Below are 19,262 nucleotides of genomic sequence, written 5' to 3' on the forward strand. Positions count from 1 at the left end.
CAGCTTAATAGAGATCATTGATTTTCATGAGGCCTTAGAGAACCAAGAGCCTGCTACTTCAACAAGATGTTGCCATAAAGTGTTAGCTGTAACTTTTGTTTGTCTTATTTTATTTTCTGAGTTTATTTAAATATGGCATGATTTTGTGTACCAACTTTTCATTTAACCGAGTTCAGTTCAGCTCAGAAACCATGAGGAATTTAAATTCCTCACCGTCTGCAATCATTAGTGATCCTCACGCTGTGTGTCGGAACCGGGAAGCCAGCAGCTAATCGTTCCATCTTATTTAGTGTTGCTCCATCGCCCTCACTTTGAACAGCCCCTCTGGGGACACGGTGCATGGGTGCATGGGGTTACAGCATTCCCTGTGGCTTATCGGAAAGGCAGGGAAAGGCGCAGTCTATCAGGCAAGACTTGTCTCAGGAAGATCACGAGTCAGGCTTATTCGTCTAGAAGTAACTCATTCTCAAATAGTTACAGGCAGTCTATCACATCTAATTAGATTCTTACGTATTTTCCTCTAGATGACTGACTGATATACAAGCTGACTTCGCAACAATTATTATTATTATGTTGTTATTAGGCACCAGACAGAGCAGCGCTCCTAATCTCATTGTGTAGCCACTATGCAATGACAATAAAGGCTTTCTATGCTTTCTTTCTAACAACTTGCACAAAGAAAACACCATGTGGTTTAAGCTTTCATTTATTTTTTGTTTCCTCTTGCATGTCATGGATAAACAATAGAGTGACCTTTCAACAGAAGTCATGCTGGCTAAAAAACTAGTTGCTACATTAATATTAACAAATGATGGAATAAAAAGATGAATCGTGCATCGCTTACACAAACTCGCGCAAAATACTAATAGACTTCACTATTTTGAAGGGCTCATGATTTGCTCCCTCCAAGGGACTCTGTGACCGTCTGACATTATAATCAGGTCCCTTATCAAAAACAAACAAACATTCTCCACGCTCTGCTTGTTTTTTAGTCACTTTCAGATATTGCCTCCTTTCTTCCCGTACACTGATTTAGATGCACTGTCATCATTGGTTGGCTGGATGATATGCTTCAGCGGGCTGCCTTCTGCTGATTGGTTGCTGCTGCAGGAGAGAGAGGGGAAGCTCGCTCACCAAAACTGGCATAAAAGGCAGTGCGTGGTAGGATCAGGCACAGAAGAGCATCCACAAAGCAACTTTGACAAGCTTCTTCAGACAGCCACCGCCAGACTGAAAAAATAAAAAAGGCAAGACGAGAAACTCAAGAAGACGACTCGCAAGAAAAGGAAAAGTGACAAGCCAGTCAGTGATAGGTCAAATTAACAGTTGTTCTTTTCCAAATATTTGATTTGAGGACATTTTCTTTGCTACTTTTAGTTTGAAATAGCAAAACAATATGTCTCTGGAGGTAAAGGAGAAGACCCAGGTAAGAGTAGTGTTTCTGGGGGCAGCAGGAGTTGGCAAAACCGCCCTCATTCAGCGTTTCCTCCAAGATACATTTGACCCCAAACACCGGCGCACAGTGGAGGAGCTGCACAGCAAGGAGTACGAAATTGGTGGGGTCAAAATCACAGTGGAGATCCTAGACACCAGCGGAAGCTACTCCTTCCCAGCCATGCGCAAGCTCTCCATCCAAAACAGCGACGCATTTGCACTTGTGTACGCTGTGGATGACCCAGAGTCACTGGAGGTTGTCAAGAGCCTCAGAGATGAGATTCTGGAGATCAAGGAGGATAAGTGCACCCCGATAGTGGTGGTGGGGAACAAAGTGGACAGGGAGGAGGAGCGTCAGGTGTCCAACGAGGATGTGCTGTCAACTGTCGAGATGCACTGGAACAGCAGTTACCTGGAAGCTTCAGCAAAGGAGAATGCCAATGTGATTGAGATTTTCAAAGAGCTGCTGCAGCAGGTGAACCTTCCCAGCAGGCTCAGCCCCGCTCTCCGCAGACGAAGGGAGACGTTTCCCAAAGACCTCAACTTCCGGCCGCCGATGAACAAGACCAACAGCTGTAGTCTCTCCTAACAAGGAGACAAAGAGAAGGTCGCTTTTGTTTCACAAAGGGACGGACGTAAGGGAATGAAGCGTGTACTTTTCACTTGGACAAAAGAAAAGTACGACAGACAGAGATGACAGAAATCGATTCAGTGATCCTGGATCCACAGACAATTCGGTGTTCAAACCGAGAGGAAAGGAAACTGAGGAGTGAAATGTGTTCAGGCTGAATATAAAGATATGGGAGATGCATTAATTACAGCTGTTGATGTGATACTGTTCAGGCTTATTTTCTGTTGTTGTTTAGATCAATATATTGTTTTGGGATTTTAAATTAAAATGTTCTATTGTATTATTATATTAAGAGTGCTGCCAATAGTTTACTGAGAAGAACGGTGTATATATACTGTTGTATGTGAAAATGTTGTATTTGATAATTTGTCTGTAGCACATCATGTTTGCACTTTTTATATGCCATTCTAATTTGCCATTGAGCATGACATCATTCTTGGTTTGAGAGTGGTGAAATGCAAATGTGAACTGTAGATGCACTTTTTTATTTTGAAATAACAATTCATACTGTTTGTTCATTTTTCATATAAATGATCTTATTTATTATGGCATACTCACGATTGTGTTGTGTATTTGACAAATGTAAATGGAATGTGGATCTAAATGTGAAATTAAAGACAAAAAGCACAAAATAAGATTTGTCAAGTTATTGATGTTAATGTATTTGGATGAATAAAATTATGTATTAATTGCTGATTGGCACAGTTAAATGAGTAAATAATAACATTCAGTAGATGTTAAGTCACCAAATCAAATACACTTAAAGTATCCCTTCATTGAGATCATACAAATACTGCCTTGCAGAGCAGTTGGCATCCTGACTAATATCATAATTGCATATTACTGAAGGTGAAATGGTCTCCTTATCTTCCCAAAACAGAAACTTTGAAATACATGCTGCATCATCATCAAGCGATAAAAGCCTCTGAGCTTTCAATGCAGCAAACAGATTATTTTCAGACATTCTTCCAGGAAGAAAAAAGAAGATAGTTGTCAGAGAACAGAAAAAGATGCAATGCATGTGGAATACTGATACTGATTATTTCAAGCTACTTTTGCAGCTTCATTTCAAAATGAGACCAAATAAGCCAGGAAGTGCCAGCTGTGAGCAGTGTTGGGCAAGTTACTAGTTACTTTAGTTACTTTCCCAACACTGGCTGTGGGTGCTCCCTGAGATGCTGCTTTAGTTTCTCTCGACATCCCACGGTGTCTTAGTCTTTGTCGCCATCTGTGGATAAAACAGATGCATTACACTGCCTGTAACAGGTGTGTACCTTCCCTCCATGCATCTGATGTCCTCAAACCTTCAATGAGATCTCGCTACCTAAAACGTCAAAGTACTATTTAAAGAAACGGCCCAGTGGGTTTTATTGAAATCTCAGGTTTAGCTATCTTTGGTCTGGGCTCTTATTATCCATCGGTCCAGAATGGTTACACTGACTGCCGTGTGCATAATAACATCTGTTATCTATCTTCTGATCCATACTTTAGCTTACAGTGAACAAGTAAAACAAGTAAAACAAGTAAAAAAAACACTTTTTTTAATCACACCACAAATTGATTTTAACTTCAGAGCCAGCACAGCACATCGATAGACAGAGCGATGTTAAACTCTGCCTGCTGGGCCCAAAGGGAAACAGTCAAAGGTACGCAAACTAAACCAAAATTAATAACATTTCTTGTTTAACCATGTGAGAAACTGGGTCACTGTTCCTGGGTCACCGACTGGTTCCCCTCAACACAGCGTGCTCGGCAGATGGAAGGTCTCAAGACTAAATACCCCGCCCCCTCCCCACTCCGTTAGATTGAAAGAACCAAGCTTCCTGTTTTATTTTGAGGAAGTAGCAGGGTAAACGTTTGCGTGCAGTTCCTCTTTCAGTCCACATTTAAACATTCTTCCGCACTCTGCCTTTGGTCATTTGCGAAGGGAGGCCAAGAAGCTTCACAGGGATGAAGGTGAGTGGATTTGTCATATTGGAACAGAGATATCTACTTTACTTTAACAAAAGGTGAAGATTGTTTTTGTTTTTCCTCATGAGTTTCTCCATGTTTACTACATTTCTTATAATCATCGGGCAGGTTGATGTCATGAGGCAAACGTCTTTGCCCTTGGACTTGGTCAAAGCTCCTCAGCGGATTGAAGTGACTCTGAGGCGTTTAGAACAAGTTCAGGGTCCTGGGCAGAATTCAGCAAGATTATTACATTTAAACAATACTGTCTGGATAGAAACAAAAAAAAAAACATTTCTTCCAATCACAAGCATGTAATACTTGTGTCTTTATTGTTCCTTCATAAAAATGAGCTTTTATATAATCATGTGTATAAATTTACGCTGATCTTTGACAGGCCAATGTGTGACATACATTGTGACTTAATTAATCATGATTTAAGAAAAGTAATAAATAATCAGGAATGAGTTTATTTGTGTAATTGATCACCAAAGACGTCCATTTGAAGTGGAAATCCCATCTGCCAGGTTTTTATTTTAGGTGAATTATCTTCTGTTTTAAATTTTTTCCACAGGTTAAATAAAGTAAATCAATGAGGGGAAGCTTCAGATCCCAGTGTCTGTTTTCTACACTCTATTAAATGTGCTGAAGAACGCTGTACTGTAAAAACCGTGATGGGTTCATTCATCAAACTGGAACTGAACAGCAGTTTCACCTTTCAGAATTTTGCATGTTTCATCAGACAAGTAGCCTCAGTCGGGACTGAAACTGCTACCGAGATTCCAGGTTGAGGTGTGAAGCCGATCCCTTTTCACTGTTCCGATAAGCACGTACAAACCATACCATGTGCTCCAGTTCTCACTGTTATATTCATGCTGCAACACATGAATATTCCAACACTTTAATAAAAAAATACAAAGACAGAACTTTGCCCACAAAAGAATGTTTATTTCTCAAATTCTGCAGCGTACTAAAATGTTTCACATCATGCATTCCTGCTGTGCCAATCACATCACTCATCTACCGTGTAATACAAAAGGAGAGAGAAGAAGAGTGGTAAAGCCAATTACTATCTAAACTAGTATCAATGAAAAAGACAGGAAGAACATTATAAAGCAGAGACTGCAGTAAACTTGACTCTTGGTCCTTGGTGTGTGTGTGTGTGTGTGCAGCAATGTAAATGCAAGCGTGCGCTGCCTCAGTCATCCACAGCGATATTGCGGAAGAGATAAGCCATAGATTCTCCGTTGTGGATGCGCCGGATGGCCTCGGCCAGGATCATACTGACATCCACAGTTTTGATTTTTGAGCACTGCAGCTTCTGCAGCTCATGAGGCACAGTGTTGGTCACCACCACCTAGAGGTCAAACACAGCATTATTTTTTTGAGTAAGACGTCTGATCTAATATTCATTGCACCGAGAGCATCTAAAGGTTTTGTTGACTTAATAAAACAGTTAGCATGCGATACGTATATTTTCCCAGCATCTTTAAACGAGACTGCCACAGATAATTCAACACAGGATTTTACCTCATCTATGGCAGACTCTTCCAGGAGGCTTGGTGCATCCCCAGACAGCAGGCCATGTGTTGCCATGATGTAGATCTTATAGGCTCCCCTCTCTTTCAGGATTTCTGCTGCAGCAACAAAGTCCCCCACATCATCTATCATGTCATCCTGAAAAAGGCAACAGCGGCACACGGAAAGAGGAAAAAAGTAAAAAGAAAAATGTCATGTAAAACAAAACATCAGAGGTAAATGCATATGTTTTTAGGTCAGCATGGAATACTGTAAACACTACTAATCATCTGACATTTCTGAGAAGGAAGTGAAATGACTGATAGGAATCTGTGCAAAACTCAGAACGACTTGGCTCTGTGGTTATATGCTGTATATGCAAAATCTAAATGAGAAACATCAAAACATGTCAAGAAAGAAATGTAAATGTCAATAATCAAATAATCTCTCGCAAAAAAATTCATACAACCTCGGTCAAAATATGGAATCACCAATCTTTGAAAATGTCCATTTAATTGTTTAATTTTATCTACAAAAATGAAAATCAGACAAAACTATTATTGTTCAAAAATGCCAAACTTCCGGGTTAAAAGAAAAAGAAAAACATTGTATTAAGTCATAATTGCTTTTTTTAGATCAATCAGAGGCCAAAAATAACTGTGGAATCGCTCAAATCGTGAAAACACAAGAGTTTATACTGGAATTTGTAGGAACAAAATAGATGCCTGCATGCCTTGGAGAGCTGTTGCACCAAGTGGATTGACATGAATTACGGCTCCAAAAACCAAAAATCGGGAGAGGCTTATTAAACTTCTTCTATAAGGTAATCACAGGATGTTACTTAGTCAACTGTGCCTAATACACTTAAGACATCAAAGCATTAAAGTAGAAAATTTAAACATTTCTGAAACTAAATCTACAACAAAACAAATGAGATTCAAATGGGTGGAAACTGGAGTCAATATCTGTGACAGAACAGATAGATAGACATGGCCTGAAGGAAATGGGATTTACATACAGTAAATCTGCATCAGAATTTGCACTGGCAAGGTGATAATGATAGAAAATTTGCTTGGTGCTCTTCCAATGAAATCTATGAGACAGCAGTCATTTTAAATACTGGACACTTTTCGTATTCCCTTCAATGAATGGATGTTTGGTGATGAGGACTTAATTTTTCAAGATGATATGGTACCGTATACAGAAAGATGTAAAAAATAATTATTCTAGCAAGATATCATGTCAATGGCATGGCAAGAATCAAAGCTGATGTGATAACAGTATTAACAGACATTGGAGTTGGAGTGATGAAGAATACTGTTTGTCAATAGTTAAATAAATGCCTCAGATAATTCAAGCTCTTATAAATGCCAGAAGTAGTTTACTCTAGGCGTCATATTGTTCTTCATGATTCCATAATATTTTCCACTGCAAGATCCAAAAACAAACAAACAAGCGTCTGTCCCAACAATTATGACAGACAAAAATATTTTCCTTTCATTCTTTATTGAATGCTTCTTAGAGCCAGAAGAAGACTTTAAAAACCTCAAACCTCCTGTGGGAGAATCGCTATAATATATACAGTTTGTAGAGTTATCCTCTAAATGTGAACACATTTTGTCCACTCATAGTCTCCATTAGCTCTCATCACCATGCCTAAAAGGATTCCTATGGCAAGCACAGAATTGTTATGTAAAATAAGACATAAAAGCTTGAGTTCTTACAACAATGATGGCAATTCTACCTCCTACATCTCCAACAACGGTGATTGGGGGTTTCTCCTTTGCCATCATCACTGAAAGACGAAAGACACAAAGCAAAGAACAATTATTTATTGTACATAATTGAGGTTTTTGCCATAGCCCCAGTCAGGAACAGATGTTTGAGGAAGTAAAGGAAAAAGCAAATGCAGCCTCATGGGTTGTATGGGTATTGCGGTTAGCAGGAGCTAAAGTAGCATTGCCAGTTTCTGTTTCTCCCTTGTGCTGGTCTCAAGCCCGGATAAATGCAGAGAGTTGCTTCAGGAATGGCAAACGGCGTAGAAATTTGCAGAAATACAAAATGCAAATCACCATAAATAAGAAAGAAATACCAGATCAGTCGAGACCCGGGTTAACAATGACCGCCAGCAGCATTGTTAACCCACAGGATGCTGCTGGAAATTGGATTACTGTGGGTCAAAGACCGGAGACAAAGAAGAAGAGGAAAACGGGCGCATCAGCAGCGAGAGAAGAGGGAATGGACGAGTACAGGACTGAGAATAGGGACTTTGAATTGATTCAGGTCTAGAACCCACCACATTTGACTTGAAGGGTCTCCAAGCAACCATACCAGTAACCTCCTTCCAAAATAACAGCAAGGCACATTCGGAAATCCCAAATCCATCACAAGACCATCCCGCCAGGCCCCTGTTGGTATGATCAAGGGTTTTTGGGTTGAGAAAGGAAGCCAAGAAACCAGAATATAAATTCAGGTTTCTTACACGAGGAAAAACCAAGCAGCCCAGAGCTCAAAATCTATCAAGCAAAATGGAAAACAAGCTAATCTTTGACAAATATCATAAAGCCCAAGCAAAGGTTTTATGTTCATGTTTATCCATTAATGGACAACAATCTCTAAGTTATACTTAAGAATATGCAAAGTTCTATGCAGTTTCATAGCCTGAATCTGAAATAACATCAGTCATGTAGCTTACTTCACATTTTCTCTAGTTAATAGTCTTTCTTTCCAACAACTAATTTATTTTGTCTGAAGAAAATGAGACGGAGGGCTTCCAACAAATATTGTTGTCATATCAGGAAAATAATGTTCATCACATCTTGTGATCAAAGTGGACGTCAACAAATCAGGGCAGCGCAGATTTTTGCAATTAAAATGATGTATTGTCCCTTCCAGAAGCAAAGCATGAACAGACAATTGGCTGGCTTGAATAGCAAATCCAGCAGCGTCCACGTGCTCGTTCAGTACGCCGGGTTTCTACAGATGTGTGTATCACAAATTCCAATTTATGTGCAGATTTGTGTCTCCTTTTTGACCCAGATGTAACATATACTTCAATCTCTGTGAAAATAAAGAAAACACAGGCATAAGAGGGCCAGTGCGTAAATGCCTTGTGTCAATAAGGATGCCATTGATTCACAAGAATACTTTGATTTAGCTCCAGAGGGAACTGGGAGGAGACAAGCACTGATGTTAGCTCGCTTTAAGTGGACACAATAGCCCCATTCAGACAAAATTTTCATTGTGGGCCTGTTGCACATTTATTCTACCCCGACATTCTGTTTTAATGCAATGAAGGCACTACAGGCTGTTCCAATTATGTGCCACTTTGGGAGGTAGTGACAGAGCCGAAAGAGACGTAGCAGAGATTTTCAAAAATGTCTGCTTTAATGCCTGTTGTCGAATTGTATGGTCTCGCCAGGACATCAGCAAGATGCAAAATCACACACCAAGGTGGCGCCGTGACAATTTGGCATTTGAACAAACCAATATTATAGCAGAGAGAGGTATTTATTTTGCTGATGTTGCACAATATATTTTTGAAAGAGGCTGGTATTAAGTATTTAGTTAGTGTTGCGGGAAAACAACTCTTTAAATTAAAAAAACAACCTTTTTTATATTGACATTATAAATGCATATTTAGCACCTAATATTAGTCGCCCAAGTGTCTGAGTTTAAGCTACCTCTTAATATGGAATAGAGATAGAATTAACAGGATTGTTCCAGGGTTATTTGAAATGAAGTAGAAGCCCTCAGGTACTCATTTTGTCAGTCAAAGCAGTGAAAACGACACAATCAACAGGAAGAACAAGATTCTGGTCATACGTGGGAGCTCTATCCCAGGGAAAGGGGTACGAAGCCTGCTGCCTGTGTTGGCAAAAGAGGACGGCAAAAAAACTATTAATGAACAAATAAACACACAGATTACAGAGCACTCAGCAACGACACAAAAGTCCAAGGAAAGTTCAGAGTAAGACACTTGTCTTTTAATGTATTTTTTTTTGGGGGGGGGGGGGGGGGGGTTAAGCTCCTGTGGCAGAAAAGACAGAAATTACATATAGCACATTTCTGAGTCGTTGGGGAGACAGAGGATGGTAAATTCATCTGAAAGGGGAACAAATGGGACAAGAGGAGACGAGGAGGGGAATAAATCGTGCTGAGGAAGAAAGAGGAGGCTATGTCAGAGTCTGCCTGCGGTATTTCACGTCAGGCTACGGCAACAAGGAGGAGATGAGCTGAAAAAATAGAAAACTGCCTGAGTGAATCGACATTCCTCTTTTCTTAGGCTGGCTGTTTTCAGCAGGCTTACCAGACTGCGGGTTAAATCAGGTCTTTACTCAGATGTAAGTAGAGCTCAAAAGATTGATGTCGTGGTTTTCCAAATTTGGAAAAAGGTCCCGAGATGTCTGAGTCCCTTTATTTATGGTTTAGGGAACAGAACTTTGGTTTCAGATTTCTGTGACGCTCGAGGCAACACGAGCATCAGCATTTGTGCAACTCTCGTACCCAATGAAGTCCATAGGAACAGTAATATAACAACAATACAGTGAAGAGCAGTGGCGTAGCTGGGTGTCTTACATGGCAGCTCCAGTCCGGTGTGTCCTAATGTGGTGCGAAACACCGGGGGTGGGTAGATACCATCATTCATGTCAGTTTCAAATTGATGGGCCTCGCCATGCAGCACCACCAGGCCCAGACGCAGCCTCTCCGCGTAAGACTGAGCTCTGAGACAGATGGACAGGAACAAGAGTCAAAAGAAACTGACAACGCGTAACTACGAATACACAGACACACGGTGGACACAGACAATAGCAGTTACCTGAACATAACTGGGAAGAAAGGCAGTTATGTAAACAAACGAGCATCCCATCCTTTTATAGGGGCAGGTTTTTATGATCGCTAATTCAAATGATGAGGGTCAAAATAGCATAGGACTATAATGCCATTAGGTGGGATGACCTAATAGAGAAACACAATGACCTTGTAAAAGGTACTTGATTTTATATATTCTATGTATCATAATCTTGATGTTTTCTGCATCTCTACTTTTATTATTATCCATTTAAGTTGTATACCTTCTATAGCATTCTTCATTCTTGTAAAGCACTCTGAGCTGTGTTGCACATGCAATGTGCTATGCAAATAAGTTAATATCATAATTGTCATTATTAAAGGAGGAAAAAGACTGCATTGTTAAATAAATGATGATACAAGGATAAATGATACAGATACAGAGACAGCAACTCGAGAGCTTTCCTCCCGAGTGTCGGAGGCTTAGTTACCTTTTGGCAGCTGAAGGAGACTTCGCCACAATGACGGCATTCCTGTAGTCTGGGATCTGAAGAAAGTAACACTTGACCTTATATTATATACTTTAAAATAGAACAACATTTATTTTTTGATGCACAGAAGATCATCATTGTTGTGACACTGCCACCTGTAAAGCGACTTGTCCTCACCTCCTCCTGGATGTACTGGATAAGGAAAGGTGAAGCTCTCAGGTTGTCAACAGGGAAACTGAAGAAGCCCTGGATTTCTTTCTGGTGAAGGTCCATGGTGATGATATGAGTTAGCCCTGCAACGCAGACCCATGCACATGAGCTGATATGGAAACTGTATGTGTTTAAGGTGCAGAAATTACACTGTGGCGTAGTGGTTAGTGCTGCCGCCTTACAGCAAGAAGGTACCGGGTTTGACTCCAGGTTCTTCGGTTTCCTCCCACGTCCAAAACCATGCAATTTTGGGGAATTTATTACCCCAAATCTGTCCCTAGGACTTCATTCAGCAGGAATAAATCACAAATGATTAAAGATGGTTTTCATTAGACTAGTACATACCAGCTTTAGCTAACATTGATGCTAGCAGCTTGCAGACAATAGATCCTCTCTTCCGCATCTTGCACTGCTTGCTATAAGGAAAGTAGGGAATGACCCCAATGATGTTCTTGGCACATGATGTCTTCAGCGCATAAGCCATAACCAGCAGCTCCATGACGGCCGTGTTGACATCTCTGAGAAAAAAAATATACGTTAGATTCATTTAATAGTCTGATATTTCAACTCAAAAAGACTGTTCTGTTGCGCAACAGGGTCGAGCCTGTCGTCACCCATCAGATGATCTGGACACAGAAAGCTATGGCGAAAGGGACTGGATGGTTTTATTACCATAGAAAAAAGAGCTGTTAATGGAACAACGTGCTGTATGCTGCTAGTTTGACCTTGACAGCTGATTGATTCCAAACGGGCAGGTCAGTGGCCTCGAGGATCTGCGTACACTCAATACTGGAAGCTGCAAAAAATGACTCTCCTGTGAACTCTTGTTACCATTCCAATAACTGATTAACCAGGATAAAGAGAAGGTTCCACTGGTGAGAGGAAGTGTTGCATTTTCTTGATTTTAATTTGTTTGAACTGACAGGATTCTTTTTTTTTGTTTTTTATGCATCGTGGCAGAGTGTTGGCCTATGTTATCTCTGAGATAAATTACATCGACCCCATTTCATCAAGACTCTTAGTCCTGTGATGTTTGGCATCAATATATATATATCAGCATTTGAACACCCTGTGATTTTGCAAGTTCTCCCACTTAAAAACGATGGAGGGGTGTAAGTGGAGACACTTGCTGCAACAACAAACCACCATAAAGTGATTCTCACTGCTTTGGCATGTCTGTCAGTCTATAAACAGATTCTGGTTATGTAAAAGCTCCACCACTCTGCAGGATGTCGTCACGCAGCTTTACAGGTCTCATGGGTTCTCATGGGTCCAAACCCATTAACACATTAAATAATATATTAATCGCTACTGACGACTCATGGGCAGGAATGTCATTGACCCCCATCCATCAAGGTTGATGTATGCTTTTCAGTAATAAGCTTGAACACATCAAGCTTCTTTCTAACCTTGGAATGGTCTGAATGATAAAGATGTCTTGCCCACGGACAGACTGTTTCACATCCACTCTCGTCTCTGAAAAGGAAACAAAAAATAGCACAATCACTGTGAGCTCAAGTGTAAAAAACTAAACCACTGTGACGTTGTCATGCACTTCACTTTGCCCTGGGGGGGGGGGGGCACAGCTTTGTGCTGCTGTGTTTTGCCAATGTCCTACCACGGCAAGCATTGAGTAATTATGACCCTGATCTAAGGTCTGTAAATTCACCACCAACGCCTGAAGGGAATAAAAATACGTTGGGGAAATTAGATCATTGGGTTACTACACTTGCTCAAATTTTTTAAGAGAAGCCAGAAAAAGTGTTGGGAGAATTTAACTAACAGTTGCCATAAGTCCAGCGATGCAGCCGTCCAACGGAAAGCAGCAAACTATTACAACTTTTAAAACAGTACTGAGGTGAAACAGTACTAGAAACGCTCAGTGAAATAAAGATGTAGCAGCAAACTGGCCCAGATTGAAAGTAAACCACCGGAAGAGGAGGAGGTCTTACCTCGATTAGCTTCTTGATAAACCACAGACTTGCCCAACTCAACACCCAAGCGTCTGGAAACAAAAAAATAATAAAAAGTTAAAACACACACAAAGAAACAGACCAAAGTGTTAAAAATGAAAGACACCTTTAATTATCATTTTAAGTGAATATGGACATTTTCTGGGCATATAATGCAACAGCCAATAAATCTATTAACTGGAAGAAAGAAAAATCCACAGACGGAAAACAAAAAAATGTCATTATTTGCAAATGTTACGGGGACGTAAGAGCAAAATACACAAAGAAAGATATGAGACAACACCCTGTTGTCTCATATCCGAGTCCGAGTTTGTGGAACTTGGATCTGCTCAGTCAGAGATACACTTTTGGAAAATCCTCCGCAGAGTGACATTGCATTTCGGATGAATCCGCTCCTGAATATATATACATTACGTTTGCGTTAACCTGGTATTGTGTTTGTACTCTTTCAAAATCAATTAACACGCTGTTGAGTGAATTTAAATAACCCAACAAAATCAAGCATCGTTAGGATTTTGCAAGATTAGTTTCACCACTGTCAGTTTAATATAATCTCAAAAGTGATTTGCTGCTATTAAATAAACCTATAATTTAAGGATCTATTAAGTTCAATCATTTGAACACTCATTCTCTTGTGCTGTTGAAAGAAGGCTGTAACCAGTTTCAACAGGACAAAAAGGTATCTGGAATACAAACCGCCCAAGTTGTTGCAGTAATTAAATTCTGTACAAGCCCAGACATTGGAAAGCTGCTCTGCCCTGAGCTGAAGTTTCAGTATTTGAATCTAATATTGAATGTGCTCTATAACACAGTTGGGGATGATGAACATAACTGAGGGTTTGGCTTGGTGACAGCAGGAGGCTCTGCCAGCCTCACCCTCACCACCGCTCCAACTTTTGGATGAAATGCATCCACAGTTATGACAATAATGGATATACCGGCATGCTTGGCGGCATTACTGTTCGTGTATCCATTTTTCTAAAAAAAAAAAAAAAAAAAGCAAAAGACACTGCTGGCAACTTTATAAATGTAATTTTTATTTTTCACATTCAGAGAATAATACGGCAACGAGAAGAGAAGCCTTTGCTTACTTTCAGTCACTGTTTCTAAAAGGAAATGACTTTAATTTAGTGAATCTTGGGAGTTTTAACTTGTTATTCTACGTGACTAAATAGTCATTGCAATAAAATCACTGATCCATCCGTCAACCTCATCTCTCTCTCTCGACACAGATGCGTCCGCACTCATTTATTCAACTTTTTAAGGACGGAATCGAGTCCTAAACATTACACACATGAAATGGGATTAATCGTGATGGTAATGCACATTTGAATCGGACTTACTCTGTGATCTTCTTGGCTAACTCGGTGCAAGAGGTGGAGGAGTTGGCAGAAAAAACACTGTAGCCATTTCTTGAAAAATTCATCTCGGTGTAACCATAAGACAGCTTTGGGGGAAGACCTTTGATCAGAGACCTGTGACCCCCAAAACGCCTAATAGGCATGCTTCTTAGATGAAGAGGGCGAAAAATGAGTTAGGATTCTCCCAAGACTCCGTTTCTTGGCTTGCCAGACGTTCCTCCAGAAGAAGTGTCCGCAGTAAATTAAATATTATAACAGATATAACAGAGCCTCTTGTGCAACACAGACTCTAACAAAACAAAGAGCACATGACAGGGAGCAACACTCGTGGCGGTTGCCGGAAGTCAACAACCAACCTCACCTGGAACAGCGCCGAAAAAATTCGTAAAAATAAAGATAAAAAGGAATGCGAGGCTGACTGATCTCTCAGCACGGAGTGATGTTCACGCGTAGTTACGGTGAAGTTTATTCCAAGGCAGTCGCTGCCGACGGAAAATGGGATGACCAAAACCCTCATTGGCTAGATGACAGAGCTAGCGACGTTGAGCAGAACCAATCAGAGACTGTATAGAAATCGCAGAGGGTGGGCATTATGTCTTTTCGGCCAATCTGTGCGTGGAATGTTTATGACGTATAATTAAAGGGACCGCTTAAAAATGGGGCGCAAAAGTCGTGCAGGCCAGGGCAGTTGTTGTAAAGTGCTGGCTGTACATAATAACTTTTATGTAAGCGTTCAAATAATTACCAGGTATTTAGCAGCACGATAAGCAAACATTGAGTGTTTTACACGTGCTTTTGCAGTACTGTGTAATGGCTGGCAAATACAATACAAGTGGGGGAAAAACACATACAATACATACCGGTACATGCTGGCAAAGAAAGCAGGAAGCTCATTAATGTCTTTTTACAAACTGAACTATGCATGGCAATGCCATTTCAATTGCTAAAGGTATTTTTAAGGTCACTGAATCTAAAAATGTAAATGAAATAAAAACAAGACCATAATTTCTGGTGTAAATCCAATTACAAAGGGAATGAGCTGCTTGGCGGAGGTTTGCTGCACTCTCCAAGTGCTTTTCTAGTTTTGGATAAAGGGAAACATTTGTTAGCAAATGTTGATAGAAAACTGATGAACGGCATTAACCAAATATTCAACCTGGTTATAATTAAAGTTTCCTGATCAAATGGGTTGGAGGAAAAGCAACTTCTCATGCTGCATTGCAAAATGATGAGGCAGTTAATACAAAAACAATCCACCCTCAACCTTTGAGCACCTTCTCTTTTAACAGGTCCAGGATGACCTGCCTTTCTTGGCTCTCCAGCTCAAACCTCCGTTCCCTTTCTTTTCTCTCAGCTCCCAGACGTTCTCGCTCCATTGCAATCTTACCTGTAGCGTGAAAAGAAAGGTAAATCAGTCATGATAATTGTATTCTATTAGTCAGTACAACAATTCAATTAAATTTTATTTCTATAGTGCCAGATCATATCAGAAAGTTATCTCAAGGCACTTTGCAGGTGGAGCAGGGAAAGACAGAACCCAACGTGACCCACAAGAGCAAGCAAATTCAATGAATTGCATTTTTTATTACATTATTGTCATTAATGTCCAATACGTTACTGTTCATAATTATATTATAATGTGGCTGGGATCATTTTTTGACTCCGTTTTTTTTTTTTTTTTTTGACTCTGCTCAAAAAAACGTACTCCTTTGAATCTCTAGCTCCTCCCGGCGAAGAGAGAGCTCCTCCTCTCGCAGTCGCTGTTCTGACTCGGAACGTTTCTCCAGGAAGCTGAGAATCTCAGAGTAGGTCTGGCAGCAGCACTGGCAGGGCCGCTTTGCCATGGGTGACACCGAGAGTTCTGCCATTCGCTCACCGTCCTCTTCTGCTTCTGCTGTTGACAGTAAATATTTTAAAAGATACTGCTTTGCAACCCAAACCCAGTGCCCCTGAGTGATCCATTAGTTTCAAATCTTTGTCACCAGATAAGAAATGTTCATACTATCAAGTCAGACAGCTTCATCGGTAGCTCGTGACCACAATTTACCCTGCAGTATTTGTGAAGCCACTGGTGCGCCACGCCTAACTTTTGGCAGGACTTCAAATGCACGATACCGTGAGAACAGAAAATCCAGCACAAAATGAAAGCCATGAGTTGAGAACACATTATGCCAAAGGGGTAAATTCACAAAAAGCAGCCTGTAAACAAGCTCTGTCCACGAAGCAAAGGAAGCACTAATCCTACTCAGTAAAGCACCTCAAAGACAAGCATCATCTTTTATATATATAAAAAAAAGGAAAAGAAATTCAGGTGAGTGACTTTCAATTATTATAAAAATACATGTTACTTTTGTATGAGACGGCTGTCCTTTCTGTTAGATTGGGTTCAAATAATCACTCTCTGTCAAATTGTAAGTGTATCCAAACTGTTAGTCTGATTATTAGGATTACGCACCGGTAATTACGTTTCAACAGAAGGTAATGAATGGGAAGGGGTTGCCATGAGAGCGCTGATGAGTACCTTTATTATTAAAACATGTGCCTCCTGAATCTGAATATCTTTTTTTTTTTACCTGCAGTGGGTGTTTGCGTGACAGCGATGTTGGGCTTGCGCTGCTCTGGAAGCTCTATAATCTGCTTTATCAGCTCATCCTCCTAACAAAGACAAGGACAGGATTGTTGATTATCAATTCAACAACCACAACAACAAAGGAAATTTGAATGTAGAGCAAGAGGAGCAACTTTTGTAACAGCAAGTTACACACACACACAAAAAAAATATACACTTCCCGAAAGCCAACCTGGGACTTTGTGTTTTCGCTGCTGAGCAGAAGCCCCTTCTCAGCCTCCAGCTCCAAAACCTCATGGAGAAGATCCTCCTTTTGGGCGTACAACCTATCTGTTCCAAACCTTAGCAAACAAAAGCGCATTAGCGTCAAGCAGGGAAAGTATGACACATCACACCTTCAGTTCAGGGTCATTATTTCATCTTTCATGTCCTAAAGCAACTGAGCTAACCTGCGCAGGCTGAGGAAGTCCTGTTTCTTGTAGTAGTCCAACAGCAGCATGGTCCTCTCCCTACACCTCCTGGCATCCACCTCAAAGCTTTCATCATGGAGGGCTGCGGTGATAATCTCCCCCACGTGGGCCCAGACCCTTCCTGGATTAGAGGAATGAGAAATTGCAGTAGAAAGGAAATAAGATATTAACTCCATGTCCATACATATTTCTGATTCACTCGTTTTATTGGAGGTCGTCGTGAAATATATGGCACGACCGTTCATTGTCCGCATTATTCATGCAGAATTCCAAAAAAGTATTCCGGTTTCCTGCAAAAAATGTGACTAACCTGGCTCTTTGGAGGCAAAGGGGTTCTGGGCAATAACCTCCCGCAGAAGAATGATGTCATGTCTCGCTGAAAAACGCACCTGGCGCTTTCGTGGTGGACAGACGAGGGGAAAACCTGAGGTTGGGAATGAAGCAATGGAATATAACAGATACAGGCTATAAATATACTGAAACATAAGGATATGAACAGGGAAGTAATCCACTCAGAGGGTCAGCTTCAAGACTGATCTGACCTCTGACCCCTATGAAAAGGAAAACGACAGCCCATATTTACATTAGAAGAATTGTCAAGGACAGGCTGCGGTACGGGGACAGTCTGCGGTACGGGGGACAGGCTGCGGTACGGGGACAGGCTGCGGTACGGGGACAGGCTGCGGTACGGGGACAGGCTGCGGTACGGGGACAGGCTGCGGTACGGGGACAGGCTGCGGTACAAGGACAGGCTGCGGTACAAGGACAGGCTGCGGTACGGGGACAGGCTGCGGTACGGGGACAGGCTGCGGTACAAGGACAGGCTGCGGTACGGGGACAGGCTGCGGTACGGGGACAGGCTGCGGTACAAGGACGGGCTGCGGTACGGGGACAGGCTGCGGTACGGGGACAGGCTGCGGTACAAGGACAGGCTGCGGTACAAGGACAGGCTGCGGAACGGGAACAGGCTGCGGTACGGGGACAGGCTGCGGTACAAGGACAGGCTGCGGTACAAGGATAGGCTGCGGTACAGGGACAGGCTGCGGTACGGGGACAGGCTGCGGTACAAGGACAGGCTGCGGAACGGGAACAGGCTGCGGTACGGGGACAGGCTGCGGTACAAGGACAGGCTGCGGTACGGGGACAGGCTGCGGTACGGGGACAGGCTGCGGTACAAGGACAGGCTGCGGTACGGGACAGGCTGTGGTACAAGGACAGGCTGCGGTACGGGGACAGGCTGCGGTACGGGGACAGGCTGTGGTACAAGGACAGGCTGCGGTACGGGGACAGGCTGTGGTACAAGGACAGGCTGCGGTACGGGGACAGGCTGTGGTACAAGGACAGGCTGCGGTACGGGGACAAGTGGTGAAAGATGCCAGCAGCTCTCCTCCTGCAGGCAAGTGACATCAGCTTGCAGCTCCGTGGGTCCAAATGAAACAGACACAGACTGCACAGCACTGGAAGCAGGCAGTACGACACGTTCAGTGCCAAATCTAAAGTGAACGAGCCCACAAAGACACAGAGCCCTTAACATGTTAATCAATATGGTTGAAAGGTGTGTTAAATGTTCCTATCTCACCGTTGTTGATCGGTACGTCCAAAACAACCCGTTCCATGTTTCTGCATGGAGCATCCGGGAACCTCCTGACGCGTGCAGTACACGTACGCTCGCCAGTACAAGTTCCCTCATGACGTCTAACTCCACTTGGCGGGGCAACCAGCGCCTGACAACAAGCAAGATGTGCTTCATCAAAACTGCCATTAGATGGCGCCACATAAGTGTTTAATTTTCCTAATGGAAACTACGGCTTGAAGAAGACAGACTGATGAATGAGCTTCTTCATCAAAGGCTAAAATAACAGTA

At 41.8% G+C, this 19,262-nt stretch overlaps 2 protein-coding genes across 2 annotated transcripts; one reads left to right on the forward strand and one right to left on the reverse strand.

Moving 5' to 3' along the window:
* Positions 1 to 1,396: 1,396 nt before the first annotated feature.
* rasd4 (rasd family member 4) lies at positions 1,397 to 2,023 on the forward strand. The gene has a single exon (XM_068751368.1). The coding sequence runs from the start codon at positions 1,397 to 1,399 to the stop codon at positions 2,021 to 2,023; it is 627 nt and encodes a 208-aa protein (XP_068607469.1).
* Positions 2,024 to 4,954: 2,931 nt separating this feature from the next.
* On the reverse strand, positions 4,955 to 14,817 carry LOC137906366 (phosphoribosyl pyrophosphate synthase-associated protein 1-like). The gene is made up of 11 exons (XM_068750619.1): positions 14,342 to 14,817; positions 12,978 to 13,030; positions 12,435 to 12,501; positions 11,371 to 11,543; positions 10,993 to 11,108; positions 10,816 to 10,871; positions 10,112 to 10,257; positions 9,359 to 9,400; positions 7,258 to 7,328; positions 5,546 to 5,692; positions 4,955 to 5,372 (listed from the first exon to the last, which is right to left on the reverse strand). Exons 1-11 carry the CDS (start codon positions 14,500 to 14,502, stop codon positions 5,214 to 5,216), a joined length of 1,191 nt encoding a protein of 396 aa, XP_068606720.1. The 5' UTR covers positions 14,503 to 14,817; the 3' UTR covers positions 4,955 to 5,213.
* Between the last annotated feature and the right edge of the window lie 4,445 nt (positions 14,818 to 19,262).

The sequence above is a fragment of the Brachionichthys hirsutus genome, chromosome 17 (genome assembly GCF_040956055.1).
Source record: "Brachionichthys hirsutus isolate HB-005 chromosome 17, CSIRO-AGI_Bhir_v1, whole genome shotgun sequence".
NCBI classification, from domain to species: Eukaryota; Metazoa; Chordata; class Actinopteri; order Lophiiformes; family Brachionichthyidae; genus Brachionichthys; species Brachionichthys hirsutus.

What these genes read in the sequence shown, in the direction of transcription:
- rasd4 (XM_068751368.1), top strand. Translation starts at nt 1,397, where the DNA reads ATGTCTCTGGAGGTAAAGGAGAAGACCCAGGTAAGAGTAGTGTTTCTG.
- LOC137906366 (XM_068750619.1), bottom strand. Translation starts at nt 14,502, where the DNA reads ATGCCTATTAGGCGTTTTGGGGGTCACAGGTCTCTGATCAAAGGTCTT. An exon ending in ATCATTCAGACCATTCCAAG is followed by an intron (nt 11,544 to 12,434) that starts GTTAGAAAGAAG and finishes TTTTTTTCTCAG; the next exon opens with AGATGTCAACACGGCCGTCA. An exon ending in ATCAATGTTAGCTAAAGCTG is followed by an intron (nt 11,109 to 11,370) that starts GTATGTACTAGT and finishes TCTGCGTTGCAG; the next exon opens with GGCTAACTCATATCATCACC.